General features: G+C 39.0%; 1 protein-coding gene across 3 annotated transcripts in view; it reads left to right on the top strand.

Moving 5' to 3' along the window:
* The window catches only part of ADAM28 (ADAM metallopeptidase domain 28), a 59235-nt gene that overhangs the window by 44330 nt on the left and 2657 nt on the right, over positions 1–12248 (top strand). For all 3 annotated transcript variants that reach the window (XM_090288980.1, XM_090288979.1, XM_090288981.1), the window contains 4 exons: positions 4413–4515; positions 6525–6684; positions 7317–7397; positions 7721–7799. In XM_090288980.1, coding sequence (XP_090145106.1) covers positions 4413–4515; positions 6525–6684; positions 7317–7397; positions 7721–7799 — 423 coding nt within the window. The remainder of the gene's footprint in view (positions 1–4412; positions 4516–6524; positions 6685–7316; positions 7398–7720; positions 7800–12248) is intronic.

Below are 12248 nucleotides of genomic sequence, written 5' to 3' on the forward strand. Positions count from 1 at the left end.
AAAACTGAAAGTAATAAATGAGCAAAAACAAAAACTCATAGATACAGACAACAGCGTGTTGGTTACCAGAGGGAAGCGGGGTGGGGGATAATAAAGGGTCAAGGGGGCCAAATATATGGTGATGGAAAATAATTTGACTTTGGGTGGTAAATACATAGTGCAATATACAGATGATCTAGTATAGAATTATACAACAGAAACCACATAATTGTATTAGCCAATGTCACCCCAATACATTTAATTAAAAAAGAAAAGATTCACGAAGGAATTGTATCAGACATGGAGAAACTTCTAATGACCTGGACTAAAGACCAGACAGAGAAGTGTATTTTTCTCAGCACTATGACAATTGTGGCCAAAGCAAAAAATTGTTTGTGATGTTGGAAGAAAAGGCTGCACCTGACTATGGGATGTTGAATTTACTTCTAGCTCTGGATGCTTTAAATGACTCAAGAGTTATTATTCATTACATAATGTGAATATGAGTGGTGAGTCTGCAAGTAACTAATGTGAAGGCAGCTAAAAATTTTTTGAAAACTCTAGATAAGCTGCTTATGGAGGAAAATCACTCACCAGAGCAAATATTCAATATGGATGGAAGCTCCCTATTCTGGAAATGGATGCCTGAAAGGACTTTCATCTATAAGGCCGCCAGTCAATGTCAGGTTTCAAGGTTTTAAGGACAGTGTGACAGTCTTTGAGGAGGCTGCAGTAATCAACACTGTGGGGGAGAAGACAAACAGCTTTCACCTGGGTGTGGGCACGGGTGACATCAAGGAGCTTCTGGAGGTGGTTCCTGAGGAACTGACTAATGAGGAGTCGTCAGAACTGGACCAGGAATGCATAGCTGAAGAAGATGCATGAGAAAAAAACCATAGGAGAAGAAAAAGGATACTCCCCCCACCCACAACTACCAGGAACATTCACAGTGAGGACTTAGCAGAAGCCTTTGCAGACCTCAGCAGGCTCCTTGATAAGTTTGCAAACAGCGACGCTGACACTGAAAAGTTTTCATGAATGGCGAGGGATGCTCGTGGTGCATTGTCTGCTCACAAGCAAATGTGTGATGAGAAAAAGAAACCACACAAACCACCGTGGACGTATTTCTGAAAAGAGGGACGCCTGCTCAGGAAGCGGTTCAGGCAGGAGGTGTTCCAGGAGAAGGCAGTGTTGTCATTGTCACAGGAAATGGCAGCTCCCTGCATGCTGTAGCCCCTGAACCCCCTCCAGTGGAACAGGATGGGGAGGTGATGGTCCTGACCCAAGTTTAAAACGTAAAAAAGGAGAGATTTTAATAGGAAAAAAGTTCTAGAATAGGGATATAAAGAAAAAAATGTACAGCTGTACAATGAGTTTGTGCTTTAAGCTGTGTTATTATAACATAGTTGAAAAGTTTTAAAAATAAAAAGTTTATAAAATAAAAAAGTTACAGCAAGCTAAGGTTAGTTTATTATTATTATTTTATAAATTAAGTGCAGCCTAAGCATAGTGTTGGTAAAGTCTACAGTGGTGGACAGTAATGTTTTAGGCCTTCACATCCACTCACCACTCACTCACTGACTCAGCCAGAGCCACTTCCAGTCCTGCAACCTCCATCCATGGTAAGTGCTCTACACAGGTGCACCATTTTAAATCCTTTATACTCTATTATTACTGTACATTTTTTTCCTTTTTTAAATATACTTTATTGTTTATGCTGTTACAGTTGTCCCAATTTCTTTTCCCTTTGTTCCCCTCCACCCAGTGACCCCCATCCCTCCAGTTGTCCCCCACCTTAGTTCATGCCCATTGGTTATGCATATAGTTCTTCTCAACATCTTTCTGTCTACTCCACTCCCTCCTACAATGCTTCTTAATTCCTGTACCATCTCCCTTCCTTTCCCCCCTTCCCATCCCTGCTGACCTCCCCCCATAATGTTCTCCATACCTATAATTCTTTTCCCTCTCTCGTTACCTATTTAGTTTGCCTTTGTTTCAATTCCCTAGCTTCTATTGTTGGTTGTTGCGACACAGTTTTAATTTTAATGTTCATAGTTTTGGTCCTCCTTCTCCTAAACAAGTCCCTTTAACATTTCATATAACAGTGGTTTGGATCTGATGAGTCCTTGAGTTTTACTTTGTCCTGGAAACACTTTCTCTGCCCTTCTATTCTGAACGACTGCTTTGCTGGATAGAGTAATCGTGGTTGTAGGTTTTTGCTTTTCATTACTTTGAATATTTCTTGCCAGTCCCTTCTTGCCTGCAGAGTTTCTCTTGAGAAATCAGCTGATAGTCTTATTGGGACCCCTTTGTACGTAATTCTCTTCTTCTCTCTTGCTGCTTTTAAGATTCTCTCTTTATCCTTAATTTTTGACGTTTTGATTATAATGTGTCTTGGTGTGGTTCTCCCTGGGTCCAGTTTTTCTGGAACTCTCTGTGCTTCCTGCACCTGTAAGTATTTCCTTCCCCAAGTTAGGGAAGTTCTGCTTCATTATTTTTTCACATGATTTTTTAATTTCTAGTTCTTCTTCTTCACCTTCTGGAAGCCCTGTGATTCAGATGTTGGCCTGCTTATAGCTGTCCGATAAGGTTCTGAACCTCTCGTCATTTTCCTCACTTCTCGTATCCTCTTTCTGCACTGGTTGACTGTTTGTTCCTTCCCTATGTTCCAATTTGTTGATTTGATCCCTGGTTTTCTTGCCCTCACCACTAGTTTGGTATATATTTTTGTTCATTTAAGCAGGACTAGACTTCATTCTTTCCCCATCTTGCTTAAGATCCTCTGTTAGGTCTGTAAGCATTCATATAACCAAAGCTCTGAACTGTGCCTCAGAAAGATTTTCTATCTGCTGAGCCATTAGATTAGATATTTGCTGGCTGGTCAGTTGTGCCACCTGGATCTTGATCATAATCTGTGCCATCCTGACCATTTTGTGTTTACCTTTGTTTCCTGGGCAGGGCTGTCACACCTCCTATGCTATAGGGGGCAGATCCCCATGCACTCGTCATAATCTTTTTTCCTTATTTAATTTAACCTTTATTTTTTCCATTACCATTTAGTCCTCTTATACCCTCCTCCCCCATAATCATTACACTTTTTCCCATATCCATGAACTCTTTTTCCTTTTTGTTCAATCCCTCCACCCTTAACATCCCATCCCCTGCCACTAGTTGTCATCCTGCTCTCTATCCATGAGTCTGTTTCTGTTTTGCTTGTTAGTTCAGTTTGTTCATTAGATTTCACATATGAGTAAAATCTTATGGTATCTGTCTTTCTCTGATTGGCTTATTTCATTTAGCATAATGTTCTCTAGGTCCATCCATACTTTTGCAAAGTGTAAAATTTTCTTCTTTTTTATTGCCAAGTAGTATTCTTTTCTGTAAATGTCCCATACTTGTTTTATCCACTCATCTACTGATGGACACAGGATGCTTCCATATCTTGGCAATTGTAAATAATGTTCCCATGAACATAGTGGTGCTTATGTTCTTTTGAATTAGTATTTTGGGTTCCTTCAGATATATTCTCAGAAGTGGGATCATTGGATCAAAAGGCAGATCCATTTTTAATTTTTTGAGGTAACTCCATACTGCTTTTCACAGTGGCTGCACCAGTCTGCATTCCCACCAAAAGTACAAAACGGTTCCCCGTTCTACACATCCTCACTTGTTGTTAGTTGATTTATTGATGATAGGTATTCTGACAGGTGTGAGATAAAATGGCACTACATATATATCTATCAACAATCACTTTAAATATAAATGGCTTAAATACACCAACAAAAAGACACAGCTGAATGGATAATAAAACCAGACCCATATATATGCTGCCTCCAAGAGACCCACCTCAGATCAAAATATACACACAGACTAAAAGTAAAGGGATGGAAAAAAATATTTCATGCAAATGGAAAAGAAAAAAAAATAGACTTTCAAACAAAGAAAGACACTACATAAGGGAACAATCCAAAAAGACATGTACCTTTTTTATGTTTAGTTACACAAATACTTACCATTGTGTTACAGTTGCCTACAGTATCCAGCATAGTAACATGCTATACTGGCAATAGACTAGACCACATAGCTTGTGTGTGTAGCAGGCTATACCATCTAAGTTTGTGTAAGTGCACTCTGTGGTGTTCACACAACAGTGAAATTGCATAGTTTCACATTTCACAGAATGCATTCCTGCCATTAAGCAATGTATAACTGTATTAGTTTCAGGTGTACAGCACAGTGGTTAGACAATCATGTAATCTACACAGTGATCCCCCAATTTTTCAAGTACCCATCTGACATCATTCATTGTTATTACAATACTATTAACTCCATTCCCTATGTTGTTGGTTTTATATTCCATTAACACTTTGTAGCATTAAATTTTCTTTCTCTTTCTTTTTAAATATGCCCCTACTGATCATGCTCGGCCCCAGGAGCTGAGGTTGCAGATAAGTCATGTTACAGCAGGAATGAAGATGGGTCACGGTACGGGTACTGCCACAAAGTGGACGACACATACATTCCCTGTAAAGCCAAGTAAGTGACCTTATTGTTTGAACCTTCCTGCTCCACAGACTAGGGACATTGCTCACATCCAGCCACACATTCTGATTTATTTCATTTAAAGATAAAATGAATTTGGACATCATTCATTTGACAGGTAGTCACTGAATAACTGTTATGTGCCATGTTTCAAGCTAGGCACTGAGTTAACAAGAGAAATAAGAACCAACCCCTCTTTTCAAGTTTTTCCTGGTGGTTGTTTCAGATGACAACAACTATAATCACTGTTAAATAGGAGGGATGTTTGAGATGGAGCATGCAATGTAAATGAATGGGCCTGGAAATGTGTCCATTGATTTTCTATCTGATGTCTTTCATTATGATTCTAGGGGCACAAATATTTACCTACTCAGAGAAATTACCAATAAAATGCTTGTGCAGTTTTATTTAATTTAAACTTGCCATGGAATTATATAAAGAAAAAAGGCAGTAAGAGAAAACATTGACAATACACCTGAAGAATGCTTTAATTTTTCTAGCGATATTCTAGAAAAGTTAGAGTATTACATTCAGTGAACTTGAGATATTTCTATAAGATTTTTTGATTGTGCAATTTTAAGATGACATTAAAAATTCAAATTATAATACACTCCATATACCTGTTCCAAAATTTTCACATTTAAAGTAATGTGCAACAAGAGGTAAGGCTAGATCAGCATTTCTCAAAAATTTTCTATTAAACACTAATTTTTCTAGATGATTAATATTACACACACACACACGCACACACACACACATACACATTCATTTTTCTAAACAAAATATATTTTGGCCATAGGGCTATCTCTTGGGGGAGTGGGGCCTAAAGTATGGACAATCATAATTTGTGCTTTCTGCTTTTGAAAATGTCAGGGCAAATTTAAAGGAAAGGAGTAGGGTTGTTCCATTTTCCCCCTGCAGCATGGGTGCACACCACTGTCCCATATCACTGTCTGTCTGAGCACTGAATAATTTCTGTTATTAGAGGCACAAGCATTTCCTCCTCCTCAAAATCTGCCTTTCTAATCACTGTTTCATAGTTACTGGCTGGAGTGAAGAGTAAGCCTGGAATGCCCTGTAGCCTAGAATCTTCACCTAAATGATTTAAGAAAACACCCTCTCAAGTTTGGAGAGAATGCATGCCTTTCTATATTCCTCAATCATAATTTTTAACAACTACCAAAGACATCAGAAGAATCTGATTCAATCTGCTCCCAGAATACTTTTTCACAGCCCTCTTCTGAATTCTGCAGAAAGCAATTGACTACAATTTTATTGGTGTTGACTTTACTCTCCTTGGTAGTAAATGAATGGCTTTATTGAGAGCTGAGCAGTTTCACCTGTATCTTCCGGGAGATAGTTCTTTCAGTAACTCCACATGATGCCTTGGAAAATCAACCAAGGTTCAGCTTCATATTGACCCAACCATAGTAGAGAGAATTATTCTGCTGCAATTCATGAAAATAAATGAGGAATGTTAGCTGAAATAAGATAGAAACTGGTTTCCTAGGTACCCTCTATTATGTTAGAAATTCATTCTTCTAATATTTTCTAGCTTCATTACACATACGACCTCCATTCCCAAGTGTTTCTCTTGGTCTGTGTTGGCTTCTCCAGTGTCAGCTGTCACTTTCCAGAAAGCAAAAAGGAAATACCAAAACAAATAAACCAAAAAAAGTAAGGGCACCTTCATGAATTTGTATTGTACTTAAGACTCTGTTTCCTTCTCATTGGCCAAAACTTAAGCAATTGGCCAAAATTAGCTGCAGGGAATCTTGGAAATGTGTTGCTCTGTTGTTGGTACAACAACAAAGTGCTTTTTCCACATTAAATGGTCTTATTTCTGAAGAACAAAGGGAAATTGATGCAAAAAGCCAGGAGTCTGTGTTAAGGGAGAAAAATCATTAGTTAAATATTGATAGTCAGGGAGCTATTAACATTTGTATAAAAATGCAACTTGGATCCTGGTATTTCAACTGCAGCAAATTTTGACTTTTTCTCAGTGATGTCATGTGCGGGAAGTTGTTCTGTCAAGGTGGGTCAGATAATTTACCCCTGAAAGGACGTATAGTGGATTTCTTGACATGTAAATTATTTGATCCTGAAGACAACACTCAAGAAATAGACATGGTGGCCGATGGAATTAAATGTGGAGATAAGAAGGTAAGTTGAAATTGTGATTTTTATTCAAATGTTTTTTTGTTCTGTTTTGTTTTGTTTTGTTTTCAAGGCATCCTTGTGCTTCACAGGAACAGTTTTCAGAGCAATGCTTACGTCACTCATTGATGCCTGCCTGCATTTATCCCTTCAGTATAATTTAATAAATACCTATACTGTGCTTAGCACTAGGTTGTTAAACTTAAGTAAATTGTATTGTCCCAAAATTGGTAGGTTTTCAATGAATGATAGTCACTCTGATAATAATAAAGAGGTTAATAATACTATTTTTTAACATAAATGATAGTTTTTAATGCTATAGAAGATGTGATATTAACATGTTTTTCATAATATCCTTGGTTGGAATGGGTACCTTGTACCATGTGCACTGACCCCTGATAAATGAAATAAAGTAAGGAAATCTTTAAGAGGACTTTGTAAATATGTTATTATAAAAATTATCTAGATCCCATCTTCCTATTTTTAAAGAATGCTATGATTTCCCTAATAAAGAGGTAAGTTTGATATCAGAAATAATGGCTAATTATATAAAACTGAATTCCAAACAGACAAAAATTTGCAGAGCTGACACCCTTGGACCTTAGCATCAAATGCTGTGTTTTTCCCATCATTTTCAGGTTTGCATTAAAGCAGAATGTGTGGATGTCGAGAGAGCCTACAAATCGACCAATTGCTCATCTAAGTGCAAAGGACACGCTGTAAGTTTTGAAAATTTTTCTCCAACCTTGATGAATCTTACATAATTTTTAGGTCAGTTTTGATGATGTAAAAGAATGTTTCAGGGGAACTGATTGAGATGATTACATTTGTCTAATCCCTCAATAGTGGGTCTGAATGAAAAAGTTCTTTTAAGAACCTAGTATATGTGAAAATCTTATTATTGATTTGTGTGTTATGTAGATAGTGAAAAGATGCAGAACAGGGGTTGTTCTGTTTTCATAATGGACTTATGGTGGATGGGTGGGCCCTTGGGCCAATGGTCAGTCTAGTGTGGAAACTGACAGGATCATTGGTTCCTCAGGTGTGTGACCACGAGCTCCGGTGTCAGTGTGAAGAGGGCTGGGCCCCTCCTAACTGCAGTGACTCCTCTGTGCTCTTCTGTAGGTAACATTCCATGTCTTCCTGAGAAGTTGCTCTTTTTTTCCAAGCTTCTCTTTCATGTAACAAAAGATTTCATTGCCTCTTTTCTCTTTTCTTGAAATTCCTGTCCTGTAAATACTGAATCCACAATAATAATCTTCAAAGTCTCTTTAACAGCTTAAAAAAAATATTTTACTTACTTTTAGAGAGAGAGGAAGGGAGAAAGAGAGGGAGAGAAACATTGATGTGAGAAACATCCATCAGTTGCCTCTCGCATGCGGGCCAACCTGGTTTGACCCTGCAACCCAGGCATGTGCTCTGACTGGGAATAGAACCAGAGATCTTGCTTTGTGGAACAACACCCAACCAACTGAGGCACATTGGTCAGGGCTCTTTGAGAAATTTCAAACCCTATATTCCACATCCTTGTGCATTCACTCTACATACAAAACAATTTCCTCAAATGTTATACTTGTAATATTATTTTAATTCCCCAAATGTTCTTGTTTTCAGATTGTTCCATTTTCACACCAGCCTCGACTTAATGTATAGATATAACATCCTCATAAAACTCTCTAAGAAGATGACAGATTATTTTTGTAGGTTTAATTCTGTATTCCGAATTATCTCTATTTCTTTAGCGTTTGACTATTCTGTTTTTTCACCTTGTCAATTGTATTTCATTGTGTTGTTTTGCTTCAGGATACATGATCTTTTGTTGAATATGAAATTAATTTGACTTGAATTAGCTCACATGGATTTTCTCTGCATATATTTGTGCTTGTTGTACCGACCAACAGCCTCTCCTGATGGAAGGTCTGGTTATGAGCTCTTTTAACAGATAGACACATCTCCCTACAGCCCATCAGGGAGGGGGCAGCCAGAGTGTGGATCATCACCTTTAGTCACCATGGTGAGGAGCACTTTGCCTTGAGGAGAGAGGTCTTCATTTCATTTATGTCCTGAGGGTTGCACTTCCTTTGTGCTTGGTCTCTCCTTGGTGCTTCCTTCTCTCTCTGATCTAGTATGGGTGTCTGTCATTAGCCCCTGGGTTGCTTCTCGGGCTCTTGCATCCCCCATTGCTTGTAGAGAATTCTCTGGAAGGGCTTTGTCTTGAAGCAGGAGCCATTCTTGTTCTATGTACACAAGGGATGGGGATGGGCCTGAATGAATCATCTAACTCAAACTCAGATTCCCTGTTGGCTTCCTGAGGAAAAAAAAAAAAAAACTACTTCTGATGTTGGGGGCTATAATTTACTCTTTAACTGTCCACATTAAATTCCTTTACTTGCTATGTGTGAGAAACACCCTCACCCCATCAAGAAATGGACTTGGAGACAAAAAGTACAGCGAAAGCGAGGCTTTAATGGTGGTCTTGCAAGATCGGGTGTCTGGTATGCAGGCACACCCAGGGGCGATACAGCGGGGCTTTTATTCCCTAGTGCGCAGGTCCCTTCCGCGCGGCTCCGTGTTGGCTGAGTACTGTGGGAGGTACAGTCTTTCCAACTGTGTCTAAAAATGTGGCTATTCCTTCCCTTCTTTGCTCTTGAAGGTATTCGCAGCAAGTAGTGGAAACCCCCAGCTCTTATCGCTAACTGCCAAGCCATTTTCATGTACGGTATTCCCTCACTTATTGTGAGTATAATGTTCTAGATGCCCCCACAAAGTAGGAACCTTACACTTATTCTACACTCTTAAACCTACATAACTTTAACAACATACATATACAGTACTGCAAAATCCCATGATATAGCAAAAAATCAGCGATAAATAATTCAATATAATATTTTTAAAAATCCTGCGATACAGTGAGGCCGTGATAAGTGAACCGTGATATAGAAAAGGGCTACATATTCTGTCTCCTCCTTGTTATTTGGTTTCTTCGGGGAGACTCTCTAACCATCATTTTGCGGTTTGGCACATCTGCTACACAATTTGTGCAAGCTGGCCACCAGTTGTTTTCCATTAGCTGTACTACCCTGAAAATAGATAATTAATATCTCTATTCTTTACAGAACAGAACCCACAGGCTGTCCAGACTGAAACGGAACCCACAGGCTGTTTAGTTATTAGGGACCTAATTGCCTGTCACCAGAAGCATAACTCTCAATACCAGAGTTTACTGGAAAGAAAAATAAGTGTTTATTTAATGGTTATATAGATTTAGGTTATTTGCAGATTTCTGCCATTAAGTCTTATTTTCTTTAAAACACCCATGAACACGTAGTTCTGCCTCCCCCTGCCAAACCAGGCTAGTTTTTGAAAAGTCAGAGATACAGTCTTCCTACTTCCCAGACACAGTTCAGCTTTACTGGCAGCTCTCAATCATTCGATCCTGATTGGGGAGGTTTGGCCTGTGTTGCGGTGCTCTCCAGCTCTTAATTCAGAACCACGAGAAGTTTCCAGCCTCCTTGTAAGCTGCATGGAGTTCTCCATTTCCTTTCAAAGCTGCATGGTGTTCTCCTCCTCCTTTGCAAACCGCGTGGATCTCCTCTCCTCTTCTCAAAACTGCATGGAGATCCTCTCACCTTCTCTAAAATGTCTGCCATTTATTTTTAAACCCCTGACTGCATCCTCTGATGTAGTGGGTGTGGTAACCAGTTCTGACCATTCACAGAACCTTGCAGGCTCTATATGCTATTTCTGCACCATTCCATGGTCAAAACCCCTCCCATCTTCTTGGGGCCTTGGAAGAACCAAAGCCATTTGCATAACTGAGACACTAAGCTACTAGCCATAGTCATGCAAAGGCATCTTAAAAGATGTTCCCTTTTCCCCATCCCCCAACCTGCAGCCTCTGGGGATTTTTGGAGACCCCCATTCTGTAACACTTATACTATATTTTTGTAATCTTTTCTTTTTAATGGAGGGTGAAAAGTGTCAGATATTTGAACTGACACTTATACCTTACTTAGAATTTTACTACTGCTGTCTGCATGTACATGTGTTCACACTTGTGAACTTTTCTTGCATTCATACAAAAAAGAATCTTTTGACTTGCTGATCTCTGTACTGAGAGGTTGCGTTTTGAATTGCTCTTGCAATTTGTACCTCCTAGTATTTGTGGCTTCTGATTATTATAAGAAAAAAAAAGCATTTGAAATAACAAAAGATTGAAATTACATTTATTACTTTGATAAGTAGGTAGAAGAAAAGAAAACACTGTATAGACTCAGGAAATTTGTTCAAACTATTCCTCTCTTCACAGGGTCACATAATTTCTTTTTTGTGCATAATTTGTTTGATATAGAACAAAAATCAGTAGAACACCCAATTACTGGTATATCTCTACCAATTGTCTTACATCTCAAGTCATCATTTGCTACTGACAGGAATATTATTTCAAGGCCATAGTTTTTTTTTTCCCCTACTTTGTTTCAGAGTTGAATTTTAAAATTATTCACTTCTTTTTTGCCATTCCTCTTACTTTAGATTCTCTCTAATCTCCCAGGCATTCATTTTCCAATTATTACAAATATCATCCTTTCTAATACTTCTCAATAGTATTTGCCTTATGTAGCTCATATGAAATGTTTCATATAGATTTCCCCTTTGTAGACAATGTGTTACCATGCAAATCAGGGCTCATTCATGTGGTGCCTTGGTGTATTACCCAACAATTAGTGTTGAGAAAAACAGGTCTTTATTTACAATATTCCAACCTTGGGGTGGTGGTTCTAGGAGCACTTCAGCTCAGAGCGCTGTTCTCATAGGACACCCAGTACTTCCCTTGCTCCATAAAAGGCTATAAACCAAAACCAAGCCAAGTAGTTCCCCATTCCTGACCTGTCAGTTCTCTTTCATGATCTTGGGTATGTTGTCTTCACCTCTATATAATAGTCCAGGAAAGCATGTGCTTATGTCACACTGTATCACGGTGAAGCCCAGGAAAGGCACAAGTCCTAAAACAGTGTCCTCTTTGTCTGTCCCACGTTCCAAGAGTCCAGATTGAGTCCGGCCTGCAAGGTGGAGTCCTTGGTGGCTTCAGAGTCAGCTGAAGCAGGCGCGATCAAAGCAGTGGTGTGCCTGCTTTCTTACTAGCCCAGGCCATATGGCCAAATCCTGACTACAAACTGCATAGCTGCTTGCTGCTTCACACGTGGCTGCTTCAACATCCTCCTACATCATGGCACCCCTCTATCATGTTTTTTTCTCAAAGGCTACTCACCCTTCCTTTTAAATCCTGAAAGTCACTATGTTTTTTGCCCTGGGGAAGCAGCACTGCTATTATCTACCTATAAGCTTGACATAGATATGCAAAGTACCTTAAAAGCTGTACTATCTCCTTCCCCCACCCCCCAAATCATGGGCTATGGGGAATATCTGTACACTGTTTCACATGGACATGTGTCTTCTATTCTCTTTTACTTTTTATACTCCCATACTACCTTTACACATTTCTTAGAAAGCCCTCTTTGGAAATTGACAGGTTATAAATTAACTGCAGTTCATAGGTGAGAAAATTTAAA

This window comes from Furipterus horrens, unplaced genomic scaffold (assembly GCF_987537825.1).
Source record: "Furipterus horrens unplaced genomic scaffold, mFurHor1.1.pri manual_scaffold_10, whole genome shotgun sequence".
NCBI lineage: Eukaryota > Metazoa > Chordata > Mammalia > Chiroptera > Furipteridae > Furipterus > Furipterus horrens.